At 42.6% G+C, this 18,483-nt stretch overlaps 1 protein-coding gene, 1 long non-coding RNA gene and 1 other non-coding gene across 47 annotated transcripts in view; 2 read left to right on the plus strand and 1 right to left on the minus strand.

The window, feature by feature from the left end:
* Positions 1-14,885, plus strand: part of ANK2 (ankyrin 2) — a 593,212-nt gene extending 578,327 nt beyond the window's left edge. For 25 of the 45 annotated variants that reach the window (XM_038755377.1, XM_038755380.1, XM_038755376.1 and 22 more), the window contains 7 exons: positions 1,877-2,165; positions 2,833-3,124; positions 5,686-5,778; positions 6,287-6,370; positions 7,752-7,916; positions 9,013-9,195; positions 12,645-14,885. In XM_038755377.1, the coding sequence (XP_038611305.1) occupies positions 1,877-2,165; positions 2,833-3,124; positions 5,686-5,778; positions 6,287-6,370; positions 7,752-7,916; positions 9,013-9,195; positions 12,645-12,659 (1,121 nt within the window). In that variant the 3' untranslated portion in view covers positions 12,660-14,885. Of the gene's footprint in view, positions 1-1,876; positions 2,166-2,832; positions 3,125-5,685; positions 5,779-6,286; positions 6,371-7,751; positions 7,917-9,012; positions 9,196-10,650; positions 10,743-12,644 lie in introns of all 45 variants that reach the window. The other 20 variants (XM_038755400.1, XM_038755402.1, XM_038755411.1 and 17 more) reach the window with 2 other exon arrangements.
* A 251-nt stretch (positions 14,886-15,136) lies between these two features.
* LOC119936006 lies at positions 15,137-15,274 on the plus strand. Its single transcript, XR_005453600.1, has one exon. It is a non-coding gene; the product is annotated as a small nucleolar RNA SNORA7 (small nucleolar RNA).
* Positions 15,275-16,651: 1,377 nt separating this feature from the next.
* Positions 16,652-18,483, minus strand: part of LOC119935877 — a 28,607-nt gene continuing 26,775 nt past the window's right edge. The window contains exons 4-5 of the long non-coding RNA XR_005453478.1: positions 17,808-17,962; positions 16,652-16,729 (exon numbers count right to left, since the gene is read on the minus strand). This is a non-coding gene — a long non-coding RNA (uncharacterized LOC119935877). The remainder of the gene's footprint in view (positions 16,730-17,807; positions 17,963-18,483) is intronic.

Here is an 18,483-nt window from a genome sequence, read left to right on the forward strand (position 1 = left end):
GGCGGAAAGGGGATTAGAACCCATGACCTTCTGACTCCAAGGCCCCTGCTCTATTTACTATGTCATGCTGTTTCTCAAACATATTGGGGTAAAGATAGGAAGTGTCCTGTCAATGGCTAGGGAGAACTGGAGGCAGCAGGATTAAGGAAGGAGGAATTAAATGGAAAAATGGGAGTGAACTACCTCTTCCATCCTTCCTCCAATAGGAAGTTTCTAGGTGAGCCTTTAAATCCCAATGTTAAAGCTGGTGGGGTTAGGGGACCCATATGGCCCATATAGAGAAGGAGGGTTCAAATCCCGGCTCCGCCAATTGTCAGCTGTGTGACTTTGGGCAAGTCACTTCACTTCTCTGTGCCTCAGTTACCTCATCTGTAAAATGGGGATTAAGACTGTGAGCCCCACGTGGGACAACCTGATCACCTTGTATCCTCCCCAGCGCTTAGAACAGTGCTTTGCACATAGTAAGCGCTAAACAAATGCCATCATTATTATATAGAACATTTAGCCCTTTTGCCATTCTAGGAAATTCTACATGGAAAGGATCCCAGATCTTATTACAAAAACTACTGTTGAATGTTATGGTGACTAGACATTTAACTATTTAAATCTGAGTGACTAGGCACTTATGGAGTACTCTGCCTCTATACAGTCACTTTTCAGCATTTTTTCCAAACAAAAATAAATCACGTGCCATATTAGATCCTGCACGAGGTCCCTTGCTATTATAGGGAATGCTATATTGTTATTATTAGTATTATTATATTAACCACTTACTATGTGCTAAGCACTGTTCTATGCACTGGGATAGATTCAAAATATTCAGGTTGGACAGTCCCTGTCCCATATAGGGCTCAAGATCCCAAGTCTTAATACAGATAACTTAATTATAGTGTTTCACTGTTATTTAACTATTACAACTATTACTATACTATTACTATTTAACTATTATTAAATTAGGGTAACTGCACTTAAGGGGGACTGTGCCTCTACCCTGTCATTATGTAATCAGCATTTTTCAGACTAAAATATCCAGGTGCATTACTGGAGCCCCTACTTGGAAACATGGCTTCTGTTTTTATCTGGAAAGCCATGTTTCTGGGAAGATCATATTCCCACTGCTGTTACAACCGAGTAGGAAATTTGTGGTTTGTTCGACACTGGGCAATTGGTAAGAAAGTAGCATAGCCTATTGGAAAGAGCATGGTAGAAGGAGTCAGGAGACCTGGAATGGGTTCCTACTCTGTTACTGAACTGCTGTGTGACATTGGACAAATAACCTCTCTGGGCTTCAGTTTCCTCATCTATATAATGGGGTAAAGATAGCTGCTCTCCCTTCCACTTGGACTGTGCCCAATCTGATTATCCTGTGTAAACCCAGATCTTAGCACCTAGCAAATGCTTTTTTTTTTTTTTGGATGGTCTTGGTTAAGTGTTTACTATGTGCCAGGCACTGTACTAAGCACTGGGTTAGATAAAGTTTAATTAGGTTGTGCTCAGTCCCTGTCCCACATAGGGCTCACAGTCTTAATCCCCATTTTACAGATGAGGAAGCACAGAGAAGTAAAGTGATTTATCCAAGGTTGTTCAGCAGACAAGCGGCAGAACAGGTGTTAGGACCCAGGTCCTCTGACACCCAGGCTGCTTCCACTAGGCTATGCTGCTTCTCACCATAGCACACGAGGTTTTGTCTATCTTGGATTATAAAGTCCTATACAGGGGTAGGGACAGGGTGCCTGTTGGGACAGTCTTTGTACAGTACCTACCTCAGAGTCACATCAATAAAGGTCTTAATAAATTTCCTCTAATTGACCATTAGCTCCCAAGTTGGACAAAAGGCATCTACTTCAACTAAGTTGCATTTCTTTTGTCATCGTAGGGTTTTCAGTGCTCCAAGAAGAGCTATGCCCGCCGCAACAGAAGAAGAAAGGGGAACAAGCTGTTTCTAAAGAGAGTGAGCTGTCTTCTGAGCAGCCTCCCATTGTCTCTGAAGAGGACATTTCCGTCGGCTATTCTTCCTTCCAGGATGGCATCCCCAAGACTGAGGCAGATGTGTCAGTAGCAGATTTCCTCCAACACACCCGCCAAGAGCAAGAGTCAGCTGAGTTCTCAGGGGAATTCCAAGACATTTCTAAAGATTCATCTCCTGGACATCACCAAGAATATTTGTAAGTCTCAGCAGATCACCCAGCCCAACAGACCCTGGGTAATCTCCTCATCCTTTAAACGCCTTCAGTTCAAAAGAAGCAGTGTGGTCTAGTGGAAAGAGCCTGGGTCTGGAAGTAAAATGCCGGCTCCACCACTTGTCTGCTCTGTGGCCTTGGGCAAGCCACTTAACTTCTCTGGGCCTCAGTTTCCTCATCTGCAAAATGGAGATTCCATACCTGTGCTCCCTCCTACTTAGACTGTGAGCCCTATTTGGGACCTGATTATCTTGTATTTTCTGAGCACTTAGTACAGTACTTGGCACATAGTAAGCACTTAACAAGAATTACACTTATGATTATTTTATTATTAGTTAACCAATGGTATTTCTTGGGCATCTACTAAAGTGTAAAGCACCCATACTAAATGCTTAGGTGAACAAGACACATGTCCTCAGCCCTCAAGAAGCCTACAGTCTAACGTGCTTCCTACTCTACTGTTCTGTCATCATCATCAATGGTATTTATTGAGCACTTACTATGTACCGAGCACTTTGCTGAGCACTTGGGAGAGTACAATACAATAGTTGGCAGACACGTTCCGTGCTCACAGGGAGCTTAAAACTGAATCCTGTTTCTTGAGAAGACAGAATGCCTTGTAGTTACCTCCTTTTCCTTGACTGTTTCACAGTGTCACTACTCCAGGAACTGAACAGCTAGAAACTTCAACAGCTGTCCAAGAATCTGGCTCTACCAGTAGAACACCTGAGGAAATCACCCCTACTGCTGAAGAGAAAGAAAGGCCATATACTCCAGCTTACAGTGATCAAGGAGAATCCCCCATAGTGCAAGAGCCTGAAGACTTTCAGTTACTGGGGGAAGAGAGTTCCCCTAGGAGAAGTAGCCTTGTGATTGTGGAATCAACTGATGATCAGCCACAAAGATCTGGACACCATGATGAAGCCGATGAGTCTTTTGAAAAGGTAAAGTCACCCCTCTCACACACCTCAAAATAACAGTCACACCCAGAATGACAGCAGGGAGGAAAATGGTTATGTTTCTGCACGTAGAGATTATTCATTTGAATTTCCTGATGATTTATCTGATTAGTGTGCACTTTTGCACATATTTTAAAGTGAACTGTAGCCAGCGGTGAGCCAAGTGATTGCTGAAATGACCGGCATGGTTTAACCAATCTATTAATGAATCATTGATATTTACAGTAAGCTTACTGTGTGCAGAGCACTCTATTAAGCACTTGGAAGAGTAAAATGTAATAGAGTTAAAACATTTGGGAAGCCGTTCATCCCATGCTATAATGACTTAGAGATTTCCAGTAGAAGATACAAAATTCTCGACCCCCAATCAGTGGAATTTATTGAGCTTCTACTGTGTGCAGAACATTGTATTAAGCTCTTGGTATAGTACAACAGAAGAAAAAAAAAACATTCCCTGTCTCAAGGAGCTGACAAGCTAAAGAGGGAGGCAGGCAGACACAAATTACTTAAGAACAGTGGATGTCCCCAGTAGAAGTTGTTTTATTACAATTTTCCTCCCCTGTCCTGCTACCCTGCTGCTGTGCAGAGATTATTCACAGGGCTCAGTCCTCCGAATGCACCTCAAGTTCCTCCCTGATAGTAGATTCCTGGGAGGATTATTGTCCATCTCTGACGAGTGGGGATCTCCATACAAGCAAGGCCCAAAGAGGTAAAAGGGTTGATGCCCCACTCAAAAGGCTTAATTTACCTTCCATGAAGTACCTGTGGGTACTGGGAAGCTAGAATGGGGTGAATGGCCCTGATTTTATTTTCTGTCAAACCAATATTTTTCATGTTGTTTTGGCATTTATTAGGAAATTTTATTTTGGAAAAGTGTCAGTCCAGGGATAAAACTTGGAAAAATATTTCTTTGGATTTTATGTTTTGAGGATTCTGAGAGGAAAGACTAGATGGTTCTGGACTCATTCCAGTTCGTGCCATATCTCAGATACAGAGTTCTTTCTGTATGATTTCAAGTGATACGTAGTGTGCTTTGGTGAAATTATTCCAAAATTATTTTACTTGAGTTGATGTGAGTGCCAGTCTTTCCTTCCAAAGACCTTTGGTATGGGGGAATGTTCAGTGTTAAGGGGGTATGGGCCTCCCCCAGAAGTGATGAGAAATAAAGGATGAATTGTCCAGAAGAACTGAGCTTTTTTCAAACTAATAAAGCCCAGGAGGAACTGGTGGTCTCTGTGAGTTTGGGAGGAAATGTTCCAACAGTGACAAGGAGTTCTGATATACTTGTCTTTCTCTCATTGTTCCTGTAATTAGGAAAGGATAGATGTCAAAATGTTGCTGCAATCGATTTTCATTAATCACAAATTCCATGCTTGCCTTCATGAAAAATCCCTCCATTCCATATGTGCTTGGTGCATGAAGGAATAATTGGTGCTACATTAGCCTAAATGTTGCTAAATTTCAATTAGTTTCTACTGTCCAGTGTAAAGAACTGAATCCAGAAAAATCCAGGCCAAAAAAAGTACTTTCTCTGATTAATAGGTAATTATTTCAACTCTCCATCACTTTGCCTATTGAGACCTTCCTTCCAGACCTTTTCATCACGGACCAGTGAGAGTTTTCTCTTTACTCACATCTTAAAATCTATTTTGGTGTTCCGCTGATTGGACTATAGCTGTTGTGATATCCCTCTCTTAGTTGCACATATTTCAAAGCCCCGATCTTTGGCTTCTAAATTGGGATTTGTTTTGAGCCGAGAAGTCTACCAAGACATGTTTTTTTGGCCTTCTGAAATATGATTAGCAGTCTTGGGGACTGAAACTGAGTTCAGCCATTGGTATCTGTTGAAAGGAGAGAATGTGGTCTCATGATTTAGCATTGAAAAAGAGTTCAATTCCCAGTTCTATTCTCAGCTTCATCACTGGCTTGCTGAGTGACCTTGAAAAAGCTAATTCCCCTCTTTGTATGTATGTTGGTTACTCCATCTGCACAATTAGGGCAGTACTGGCCACAGAAGAGTATAATGAGGATTTTCGGTTAGGGAATAGATACAAAACACTTTCAGTTCTTTTCTTTGCAGAAAGATATTATCTGTCTTGCTGTTCTATTTAGCTAATGAGTCTTTGCCAAAGCTGTAACATCACTGGTGACTGACTAGACAGTTTGGTTATGTAACTTTAGTGATGTGTTTACGTTCAGTATTACCTAAAGCTCCTACTGGAGCTCGAGTTTTGGCTGTAATAGTCCACTATGAAACAAGGCTGTGCTATATCTGGCTGGAGGGTGCCAGAATGGTCCTTAAAGCAGAAAGCATTTATTTTTCACTTTATCTCCCCAAAATAGCCCCTAAAGAAACACAGCTGCTTAGTACCAGGCCCATGCTCTTCCCTTTCTTTTACCTTGTATCACTGAAGAGCCTCAATACCTCCTCTTGCTGAATTAATGTATTCAAATCAGCACTTCGAGAGCACAGTGTAAAGCACAAACCGTTGGTGAAGATGATGTTTAGCTGGCTAAACAGAGCACTGCTTCCATGCTTCCACCAGGAGATAACCAAGGAATTAGGGGAGCTGGAGGCTAGCTCTGATGAGGACGCAATGGTAACTACCAGGGTTGTTCGTCGGCGGGTTATCATTCAGGTATCGAGCATTCCTCTTTGCATGTTCCGAGACAATTGCGTTCTGGCTTCACTTGGAGCGTGCTCCTTGGTTCAGCTGTTGTAGCAGGAGGGGGTGGCATGTCCCCTGAATGATGCATGGCCAATAAAAAAAAAAAAAAAAAACGGATCATGTCACTAATGATATTTATTTGCAAAGAAACGTCACGGTACCGACCACTGCAGTCCGGAGATGCTGAAGGTGCCTCGCAAAGAATTGGGGCAGGTTCCGTTTGACTTCATCAACCTGGGGGATGATTTGATTTGTCCTGGCTTTTTTGAAGTGTTGCTGATACTTATGATGTAACCCTTCTTTAGCATGTTGACTTTTTTTAAAAATAATCAAACTACCTCCAGGGTTTGCATCTCTGCAATGTTTTATGACTCGTCCTTTTATTCTAATTTTTAACAAATCTGGAGCAATTTACTTGATCTCGCACTAAATGGGGAGGCTTAGAGTACATAATATCTCTCACTTCTTGGCTGTTCAGGGTGATGAGCTGCCAGAAATACCGCCCGAAACAGTAACGGAAGAGGAGTATACTGATGAACATGGACACACGGTCGTGAAGAAGGTATTGTCAGTCTTACCATAAGTATGGGCTTTTCAACCTAGCAGACCTCTATGGAGTAGATAAGGAGCCTGCTAGCTGGTGATGGGTCAGGCTCTGGGGTCCCCAAAGAATTGCTTTGGGGCGCACTCAGCAAGGCACACCTCCTTCAAGAGGCCTTCCCTGATTAAGCCCTCCTTTCCTCTTCTCCCACTCCCTTCTGCTGCACCCTGACTTGCTGCCTTTATTCCTCCTCCCTCCCAGCACTTATGTACACAGTAAGCACTCAGTAAATACTACCGAGCTACCCAATCTACTGTCAAATCTCGATGGCCCCTGGTTTCCCTTCCTGTGTAATTGGTGATGCCCCCTGATTTCATAGGGTCTGGGCTGTGCTTGTATTGATGCTGACTGCCCCCCTCCAAACAGGTAAACAAATCATGGTTTGTTGGTGTTGTGGCTCTGGCAGAGAAAATTTCAGGGAGGACATGAGCCAGTCACCTTTGGGTGCTTCTTTCTTAGGCCTCCTTCCCCAGGAATAATTAATTGATTGCCAGAGCTGTTGGTTCGGAGCCAGGAGTCACTAACTGGCTATTTGGCTGATGGACTGTGTCCAACCTGATTTAGCTTGTATCTACCACAGTGCTTAGAAAAGTACCATAATAATAATAGCTCCCAATCGCCCTGTGAGACTATGGCAGCTCAAAGTTCTTCATTCTCACATCCTGTTTACGTGCTTCTATTTTATAAATTTTAGCTAACGAAGACCACAAATCCTTCATTTTGGGACACCTATTAAGGTAGATAAGTAGATCAAGTTTCCCCAAGATTCTGACAACTCCCCCCTCCAAAAAATATTTTCGAGCATTTTTCCACTTTAGCACGTGTCTTCTCTGCTTTTCTTGTCAACTCAATCATGTTTGTCTGAGGTACAGTAAGAATCCATGTGCTAAGACCTTCCATTCCTGCTTTCACTTCTTTTCACCCGTAAAAACATGAGTTGAAGGTCGAGAAGCAACGTGGCTTAATGGAAAGAGCCCAGGCTTGGGAGTCAGAGGTCATGGGTTCTAATCCTGGCTCCGCCACTTATCAGCTGTGTGACTTTGGTCAAGTCACTTAATTTCTCTGCCCCTCAGTTACCTCATCTGTAAAATGGGGATTAGGACTGTGAGCCCCACGTGGGACAACCTGGTTGCCTTGTATCTACCCCAGTGCTTAGAACAGTGCTTGGCACATAGTAAGCTCTTAACAAATACCATTATTGTAATTAAATGAATATCCTGGTGCGGCAGTCAATCTTTCAACATTGATGAACAAGTCTGTCTCATAGTCTGTAAATTCACAGTGGCTCCAGAGCTACATTCGAATATTCAAAGTGGGTATAAATGATGTTTAATTTTTTCAGGTTACCAGGAAAGTCATTAGGCGGTATATTTCCCCAGAAGGCACAGAGACAGAAGACATTACAATGTTCGGGTCATCTCAGGAACCTGTCACCATTGAAGAAGGAGATGGCTATTCCAAAGTTATAAAGCGCGTTGTTCTGAAGAGTGACAGTGAGCAGTCTGAGGTGAGGTAATCCCAGATTCACTGGGTAGATGATCACTCACACACACTGAAGCCAGTGATTGTTTCTATTACTCAGTGTATAATCTAGAATGGGAAAAATCCCAATACAGTCAGTTTTTCTATAATGTGGTGATTGAGTTTGTGCAGAATCCCACATTAAGGAAAACTTGCATTGTAATTTTAACCCACATCTTACACTGTGCTATAACTGGACAGACAATAGTTCTGAGTTTCTTTGGAGCTCATTAGACATACTATTATAAAGAAATCAATAATAATAACTCTGATATTTGTTAAGTGCTTACTCTGTGCCAGGCACTGTATTAAGCGCTGGGGTAGATACAAGATAATCGGTTCAGACACAGTTCCTGTCCCACACAGGGCTCTCAGTCTTAATCCCCATTTTATTGATGAGATAATTGAGGCACAGAAAAGTTAAATGGCTTGCCCAAGGTCACATATCAGACAAATGGCTAAGCAGGGATTGCAACCCAAGTCATCTGACTCCCAAGCTCTTTCCACTACAAACATTAATCATTTTTGCTCAGTAAAACTGCTGATTCTCAGCCCAGCCCCACAGCACTTGTGTAAACATCCTTTTACTCTACTATTTCCCCTACCTGTTGTTTACATTAATGTCTGTCTCCCACTGAAGACTATTAGCTCCTTGTGGGTGCAATCATGTCTAACAACTCTATTGTATTGTATTTTCCTCAAGCACTTAGTACAGTGCTTGATAAATACCACTGACTTCTGGATCTCCTGATTAGTGCAAACAAGTGTGGTGGTGGAACTGAAAGCATCTTTCTTTACAGCCTCAACCTCCATCTGGCATCAGTGATACAATTAACCTTTTGTTCCAAAGTCTTATTTAAGTCTCTTAGGCCAAGAACTCAGTTCTTTTCCTTACCCCAGGTTCCCTACTTCTGGTATAAGAGGATGGCAAGGATGGAAGAAGCAGTCCATGGTATTCTTGTCTACTTACAAACCAATGACTCCACCAGGCATTTTACAGAACAGAAAGAAAACCGCAATCTTTTTTCAAAGTAATAACCTTATACTATGGGAGACTAACAGTTGAGTCCTTCATTCACTAGGTAACTTTCTCTGAGCCAGCGGCCATAGCCACCGCCTCACAATTTCAGTCTGAACCAGTGGAAGGCCGCAAGGTCAGCAAAGTTGTTAAGAAAACAATGGTCCATGGCGAAAGGATGGAAAAGCACCTGGGGGATGCAAGCTTAGCCACTGACCTTCCATCAGCCAAAGATGACTTTGAAGAGGTAAGTGTCACCCACGTCTTTCTGTTAACATGAACGGGGTGGATGGTACTTTGTGTTTTGTTATCCTCCTTGATCTTTTAAACCCTAGACTTGAAACTAACGGGTAGTGCCAAGGTTCTCTTTGTTGGAAAGTCTTGCAGAAATAATGGACAGTTATCATTGCTGCTTTCAAACACATGCCATGTAGAAGTTTTTTTAAAAAATCACCCCTTCATTATGACAAATTAAAAGTTATTCCAATTTCTGGTTGCCATGGAAAAAATCTTAATGGCATAGAGCATTCTATTCATAATGTTGGAATTATTCATTCATTCATTCAATTGTATTTATTGAGTGCTTACTGTGTGCCGAGCACTGTACTAAGCGCTTAGGAAGTACAAGTTGGCAACATATAGAGATGGTCCCTACCCAACAGCGGGCTCACAGTCTAGAAGGGGGAGACAGACAACAAAACATATTAACAAAATAAAATGAATAGAATAAATATGTACAAGTGAAATAGAGTAATAAATATACACAAACATATATACATATATACAGGTGCTGTGGGGAGGGGAAGGAGGGGGAGAAGAAGGAGGGGGCTCAGTCTGGGAAGGCCTCCTGGAGGAGGTGAGCTCTCAGTAGGGCTTTGAAGGGAGGAAGCGAGCTAGCTTGGTGGATGTGAGAAGGGAGGGCATTCCAGGCCAGGGGAGGATGTGGGCCGGGGGTCGACGGTGGGGCAGGTGAGAACGAGGCACAGTGAGGAGGTTAGTGGCAGAGGAGCGGAGGGTGCGGGCTGGGCTGTAGAAGGAGAGAAGGGAGGAGGGGGCGAGGTGATGGAGAGCCTTGAAGCCAAGTGAGGAGTTTTTGCCTGATGCGTAGGTTGATCGGTAGCCACTGGAGATTTTTGAGGAGGCAAGTAACATGCCCAAAGTGTTTCTGCACAAAGACGGTCCGGGCAGCAGTGTGAAGTATAGATCGAAGTGGGGAGAGACAGGAGGATGGGAGATCACAGAGGAGGCTGATACAGTAATCCAGTCGGGATAGGAATTAAATATGGTACTCTCATGAGTTATAAGCCAATTGATGATTGTCTATTTAGTGATCTTTTCTTCATTTACCCAAGTCATTGATAGATGCTGAGATCACTGTCAACTCCTGATTATAAGAGAATTGTATTACCCATGACCATTTTCTCCCCTCCTTTTTACTAGAGGCAGATTTAGGTAATTTCAAAGTTTTCATTAGCATTAGTACTGTACCTGCTGAAGAAGGAATGTTGGGTAGGAGAACATGCCAACCAATTCATTTCAGAATAGATAAATGAAGAGTCTTTTACTCATTGATCTAAATCAGAGATAAATTTTCAGCTCAGATATACTTAAAATGTAGATTGGAGTAACTCTCAAGAACTACCATATGAAATCAGGATTAAGAAGTTTCCAAAAAGGGTTTTTATCTTGTGTTTGACTTTAGGCTTTGAGTTACACGGGCAACCATATGAAAGTCTACCTCCCCACTTTAGTAGAGAATGAGATTGTGAAAGAGGATGGATCAGTTATTAAAAGGTTTGGGTTGGCATGAGACTTTGATTTTGATTAGTAAGATTAACAGACTAACCTGCTGAAAAGAAAGAAGATTTCACTTCTTGCCCCCTAGAATAAAGTGTTGCTCTCACAGAATCCTGCATGCGTAGAAAAATGTTTCACTGGGTTTGAAAATATTTTCAGATAATTACTCTGATTCAATTAAGCCACTACATTCCATTAACGTGGGAGAGTAAGATTATTTTTTCAGACTCTTTGGCCCAGCCAAGAATCAATTCAGCTCGCCCACCATTTTTACAACTTCAGAGTAAATGACACTTAACATGAATTTAAAACTCTGCATGTCAGTGAACTGCATGGGTGTGATGTTGCAGAAATTAAGAAAGTTCATATAAATCCGGAATAATCTGAAAAACAGTTTCCCTTATATCATCTCCCCAGAGTGATTTACTCTTCGGCGGTTATCTAACCTACATCTTCCCATATCCTTTCTGTAGGCTATATGGTTCCCAACTTCACTGAGCTGTAAGATTATGTTTTTACCTTCTCTGAAGGAGGGTATAATACAAATCCCTAATCACATTGAATTTTACATCTCATTAAAAATAAAGGAGCCGATTGGGATAGGGGATTCTCTCCAAGAGCCAGTATAGGCAGAAGTTGAGGGTCACAGGCTTATTTCCCCTCTATGCTGTAAGCTTATTGTGAGAAGACAGTGTCTGTTATACTGTACTCTCCCAAGTGCTTAGTACAGTGCTCTGCACACAGTAAGTAAATGCAATTAATTGATTGATAGTGGTGTCACAGAGAGTGAAGTTTCGGTCTTGAAGCCAGAGCCAAGGGATGGGATAGCGCGTACCACCACCCAACCTTGTCCGATAACTTACAGACTAGAACAGAGCTGGTATTGTCCTTTCACAGTAGATTTAGTTTTTCCTCCATGGGTGTTATACCTGAGATAACAGATGCCATTATTGTTAGGCTTTCTCAGTAGTACTCACCTCATGAAGGAAAGAAGTCATAGATGGAACCCTATAAATTAGCCAGGCTGTTTCCAATCCCTGGTAAAAGAAAGCCACTGGTTTTGCAGAGCCTTGTCATGCTCGGAAAAGACCCGAATGCCCTCTCCAGGCGCTAAATACCAACCACTTTCTGCTAATCAGGGCAGTTTGCTTGACACAACATATTATTTCACTGCATTGAACTTGGGGCTGGAGGGATGAATGGTAAGTTGCCTCTTCCAACTTTCAGTGTAAATTCTCAGTACTTAGAGCTCTTACTCAAAGGACAGGTCATTATTTTGAAAGACATCTCATATTTTAAGAGCATTCTCCCGATTCCCTGTAAGCCCAAAGGTTAATCACTTTGGTTCAGACCCGAGCATGCACGTGCATTTATGATACTCTTTTGACAAAGAATCCTATCATTTTTGTGCCTGTGCTTGTTACTTACCATCTATTAGGAGCAATTTAAAATGGAAAGAGGGTGGCCTGGGTTCTAATGCTGGCTTTGCCAATTTTTGCTGTTTGACCTTGAGGAAGCCACTTCATTTCTCTGTGCCCAAGTTTCCTGAACTGTAAAATGGGAATTAAATACCTATTCTTCCTCCTATTTAGACTGTGAGTCCCATGTGGGACAGGGACTGTGACCGACCTGATTAACTAGTATCTACCCCAGCATTTGAAACCGTGCGTGGCTAGTTAGCTCTTAAACACAATTCCAAGTAAAATTGCCAAAGCTAAAAGTTACAAAAGAATGATTGTCATACATGCCTTAATGGTAGTACAGTGGCTTGCCCTTATGCCAATTAGACCATCATCTGGGGTGATGGTACAAGTCACCACCTTTGCTACATGGAAAAGGAATTCTCCTCTAGGGGAGGGAAAAAGAGATAATCACGTTTGGCTTTCTGCTTCCCTCTAGGACAACAATGAGTAAAGCCAGCACACAAAAGAGAACAGTGGTGAAGGACCAGTATGGAAAACACGTTCACGTCGAACAACTGGAGGATGTACCAGAAGCACTAGTTCGAGACGACCTCCAGCACGATCTCCAGCAACTTCTTAGGCATTTCTGCAGCGATGACTGTAAGCAAGAGGCCCAGTGAGGGGCTGCCCTCATCTCACCCAAGGAATCCAACCCCTCCCCCACCATTCACTCTCTGCCACCAGTGTAGGGGTCAAGACTTACCTAATCCACGGAAGACCCTCCTTTGTCACACGCGGTGAATTCAGTTTTCCTTTCTCTGCTTTTGTTTTTAACTGTGAGCTAACTGGTGACCAAAGAGAGCATCCTTCATTTTGGGATGGTTTATCCACTGTATCGTTGTCTTTGTGCCGCATTGGACCTAAGCCACCTCCATTGTCTCCTTTGCTTCTGCACTAGCTCCATGGAAATCCGTGGGTCAAGCCAACTTCACCTGCAGGCTTCTTCAAGGGACTCATATCTGCAGCCAGAAAAGGAATATCCCCCAAACTGTAAATAGCTAAAGTGCTCAGACTCATAAAACTTCTAAAAAAAATGCCCACTGCCTCTCAATTCTCTCTTAAAATTGTGGGATAAAAGGCCTCTAGAAATTGCTGAACGATGCTTGATACAGGTATTGCTGAACATGCAGATCTGCTGAGAAAGGAGTACTTCAGACCAATTGTGACCATAGGACTTCCAGCTTAGTGATCTCGGTTAAGTGCAGCCCTTTATCGTGAAATTACTGCTGACAGTGGCCAGCTCTGCTTTTAAGACTCTTTAACTGGTACTTAGAGAATTCCTGGGGGGAAAAAAAAAACCCTAAAAAAACCCACAACCAATTAGGTGAGTAACTTGCTAGCTGCTACATCCTCTGGGACATTGCTTAGTCAGCTCTGAGATTTGGACCTGTTGGTGGGGCGTATTAAACAGTTCTAACTACCGATATTTTCCTATTTTCCTCACTGCTTTAGCAAATCATGTGGTCTTTACTAGTGATATTTTTCTTCTGGCCCCTGCATTGTAGATAACTATGGGAAACAAGACTCACCCACTAGACAAAAGTAAGAATTAACTCCTTCACCATGTTTTTCATTTTTCAGTATTGCCTCTTCTCTGATACATGCATGTGGCATTTAAAGAAACAAAACCAATCCCCAAAAGCTCTTGTAATCCCATCGACAGCTTATTATCTATCTTTTGCTCTGAGCACTGAGTGAATGGATTTTCCACCTGCAGCTACGTCGATTGTTTTCAGTTTGCTGATGGGGTTCAGAAATCCTGGGACTCTGGTTCGGGTCACTTTGTGGGGTTTGTTTACATTCTGAACTAACCTTCTAAGGCTCTAAGCATTACTGCACTTTTCGGGGGGGAGGGGGAGGCTTGTGTTAAAGAAGGGAATATCGAAATCTTTTCTGTGACCTATAACTTATCCTACTAGTGGTTGGCGTTGTGTAGCATTTTAACACATATATAAATATAGACCTATAAACAGCGTATGTTTTGAATCAGTTATTTGATAAATGTATATTCAGAAAAGAATGAAAAAAAAAATGAGTCAGTCCTCCAGGAACTGAAATTTTTCGAGTCTCATCTGGCCTTTTACTATCATGCAAAAATGACTCACTCAGTGCTCTGAATGTCAAAAACAAATGCAGCAAACAATGGCACTTCATCATTAAAGTATCAATGCCAAGGGAGAGAAAATATCCTGGGAGGTAATGGCTATAAGCCACAACCCCCCAAGACTCCAAAGCTAGCGCTTTTTTTGGCAGTCAGATAAGGAATAAGTGTTCTTTGGCTGACAAAATGAGTGCAGCCCCTGGCGGACCATTTCAAGACACACCATAGCTTTCTTATTGTCAAGGACCGTACTGGTTGATCTTTGCTGGGATTCAAGAAAAGCATTTCTGTTGTGTTATTTGCGGTGCAGATGATGTCTGTGTAACAACATAAATGGTTATTCACCTTTATTCCTTTTGATTCTTTTGCTGTGTTATCAAAGAACTTGAATACTGTGAGAAGAAGTGAATTTTAAGTTGATGAATCAGCATCTTGTTCCCATGGTGATAACACTAATTGAATATATCTATGAGGGCATGTATTAGTTAAAGAAAAAAAATACAACACTAACAATACATAGCTGCAATGTGTACAATGGCTGATTTAATTAAATAAAATGTACAAGTGTTAAATGTAGCAATAGTGTCTGTTGTTCTTTACCTGGTCCGAGTGGGCAGGGTCGGCAAAGGGATATTTGTTTTCTCTCCCGAAATGGTTGTCTGAGGAATTATGGGCGCCAGTCTATTCTTGGTTTTGGCCTGAAGGAAAGCAAAATATTTTTGGTGTGGGACAGAGCTGTAAAATGTGGTGTTTCAGGTTCTAGATTCAACCCTACCACCTGGAGTGACTCCCTTGGTGAAAGTCAACTCTTTTCATTAGGTATGAGACCCCTCTCAGGATCACACCTGGAGAGTTTCCAGTACTCTACCAGTCTCGGCTTTGGGAGGGAGAGTCAAGTAGAGGCACATCCATTCCATTCCTAGCTTGAGCAGTGGCTAGTGAGTGGAAGGCAATCTGCTACAAGTCAAAACTCCTCTTGTGCTGGGCAACAGTAGCATGGGAGAGAGTCCAGAGTGGACACTCAAGTTCATTGCGCAAAAGGCAAAGGTAAACCACTTCTGTATTTCTACCAAGACAACTATATTGATACACTACCAGAAGAGTTGGAGGTGGTGTGTTCTGGGAGAGCTGCGCCCATGTAGTCCCTGTGGGTTGGAGATGACTCGACAACATACAATGAGAGGAGAGGCCAAGACCAACTGTCATCTGGGAATATATGGAAGGGAATTTCTCTATCCCAAACATTTTAAGGTCTCGTAGCCCTAGTATCCGAAAAGCAGATAGAACTTAGGGCAACAAGCTAATGTTGCCATAGCAATAGCTTCCCACCAGCACAGCACAAGTGTCCCTAATATACCTGTCATGTGAAGGGAAGCCTGCTTCAAATTTCTGAGGAAATCACCCTGGCTTCACCACCGAGAAAGCTGTTAGAACAAACTCAGGTCAAAACCCATTTTCTGTTTCTGAAGGGAATTAGAAAGTGATTTTGAGAGAGCTGTGGGTTATCGTAGCCTATGTATTTCCCCTCATATTTCTCACCTGTCACTTTCTCACCACACTCTCTGAGGCCTTTGTTGTGGTGAATAGACACATGCTGCTGTACAAAAAGTGTTTCTGCGGCTAATAGAGAAGCAGCGTGACCTAGTGGATAGAGCATGGGCCTGGGAGTGAAAAGGATGGGGTTCGAATCCTGGTGCTACCACTTGTCTGCCTTGTGACCTAGGGCAAGTCACTTACCTTCTCAGTGCCACAGCCGCCTCATCTGTAAAATGGCATTTTAAGACTGTGAGGCCCACTTGGGACATGGATTGTGACAGCTGATTATCTTGTATCTACTCCCACTTTTAGTAAATCAATCAATCATATTTATTGAGCACTTACTGTGTGCAGAGCACTGTACTAAGTGCTTGGGAAGTACAAGTTGGCAACATATAGAGACAGTCCCTACCCAACAGTGGGCTCACAGTCTAAAAGTCTAAAGTGCTTGGCACATAGTAAATGCTTAACAAATCCCATTTTAAAAATACCATTAGTAGCAGGAAATGTCCTTTGCTTTTTGGCCAATATAGGGTTCACAGTCTAAGTAGGAGAAACAAGTATTGAATCCCCATTTTACAATTGAGGAAAAAGACACAGAAAACTTCAGTGACTTGCCCAAGGTCTCACAGCAGGTACATAACAGAACCAGGTTTAGAACCCAGGGCCTCCTAGACTCCCAGGCCTGTGATCTTCTTTATGGAAGATTCTCTATTTCTTTCCCACTCAGTTCTTTAGCTCTGCCTCCAAGAGGGGTCTGTTGGTTTGCAAGAAAAACAAAGTCCAAGAGTACTCACCCTATGTCAGTGTTGCCCACGTATTTTCTAACTGTTTCTTCCAATACTGCACTCCTTCTATGCAGGTCAACAAGTGTTGGACATTCCCTAAAATGGGAAATTTGGAAGAATAATTATAAAAATTGTAATTATGGTATTTGCTCAGCACTTACTATGAGTTGGCACTGTTCTAAATATTGGGATAGGTACAAGTTCATATTGGGATAGGTACAGAGAAGCAGCGTGGCTCAGTGGAAAGAGTCTGGACTTTGGAGTCAGAGGTCATGGGTTCAAATCCCAGCTCTGCCACATCAGCTGTGTGACTTTGGGCAAGTCACGTAACTTCTCTGTGCCTCAGTTACCTCATCTGTAAAATGGGGATTAAGTCTGTGTGCCCCACGTGGGACAACTTGATTACCTTGTATCTACCCCAGCGCTTAGAACAATGCTTTGCACATATTAAGTGCTTAATAAATGCCATCATTATTATTAAGTTCATCAGGTTGGACACAGTAAAGTATGGCCTGGTGGATAGAGGATGAGCCTGGGAGTCAGAAGGACCTGGGTTCTAATCCTACTCTGCCACTCAGCTGTTGGAAGACCCTGGGCAAGTCGCTTAACTTCCCTGGGCCTCACTTACTTCATCTGTAAAATGGGGATTAAGACTGAGCCCCATGTGAGACAGGGACTGTGTCCAACCTGATTAGCTTGTGTCTACCCCAGCTCTTTGTGCAGTGCCATAAAGTGCTTAACAAATACCATTAGAAAAAGAAAAATCCCTGACCCATGTGAGGCTCACAGTCTAAACAGGCGGGGGAACAGACATGGAATCCCCATTTTACAATTGAGGAAAAAGACAAAGAGAAGTTGAGTGACTTGCCCAAGGTCTCACAGCAGGCACATTCATTCATTCATTCAATCGTATTTATTGAGCACTTACTGTGTGCAGAGCACTGTACTAAGCGCTTAGGAAGTACAAGTTGGCAACATATAGAGACGGTCCCTACCCAACAACGGGCTCACAGTCTAGAAGGGGACAGAACCAGGTTTAGAACCCAGGGCCTTTTAAACTCCCAGGCCTGTGCTCTTTCCACTAGTCTACACTGCTTCCCATGTCAACAAGAAATCAAAATATACCATTGCCCCTTAGAGGATCGACTGATGTGTGGAACTGTTGAAGACTCACCTGCATTGTTTTGTGAAGTCTTGTTACTGTCATATGATTTTTCTTCATCCAAGTCAATGGCCACATCTGGAGCAGTAGCAGCACCAGTCAGATAAGCGGTAATGAGCATGCATAAGCAGCACAGAGCCTTTTCTGGAGGAATATCTTACTAAATGCTGTGGGAAATTAAAATTAAAAGGGAAGAAAAAGTCTCTGCCCTCAGGAAACCTTCAACCTGCTGGAAGGGTTATGGGTCAGAGGGAGGCTATCAGGGAAAAGGAGAATGGCAAACCTATATATATATATACACACAGACACACACATATATATGCACAAATGTATACATATGCATATATATATATATATATATATATATATATATATATATATATATAATACACATATCCTGTATCATAGGGCCTTGCCCAAGGAGTGGGAGGAGAGTTGGTTGGGGTAGTGGGAATGCCCAGATTGAGTGTGTGCGTGTAAGGGAGAGACTGGGGACGACATGCTGTGAAGAGAGGCCTGATAGAGCAACAGTGGCAGGGGAAGTTTCACAGAGAAGCAATGTGGCCTAGTGCAAAGAGCACAAACCTGGGGGTCAGAGGCCCTGAGTTTTAATCCCAGCCCTGCCACTTTCTCCTGGGTGGCCTTAGACAAGTCACATCTTTTCACTGGGCCTGTTTCCTCATTTGCA

This window comes from Tachyglossus aculeatus, chromosome 12 (assembly GCF_015852505.1).
Source record: "Tachyglossus aculeatus isolate mTacAcu1 chromosome 12, mTacAcu1.pri, whole genome shotgun sequence".
Classification (NCBI taxonomy): domain Eukaryota; kingdom Metazoa; phylum Chordata; class Mammalia; order Monotremata; family Tachyglossidae; genus Tachyglossus; species Tachyglossus aculeatus.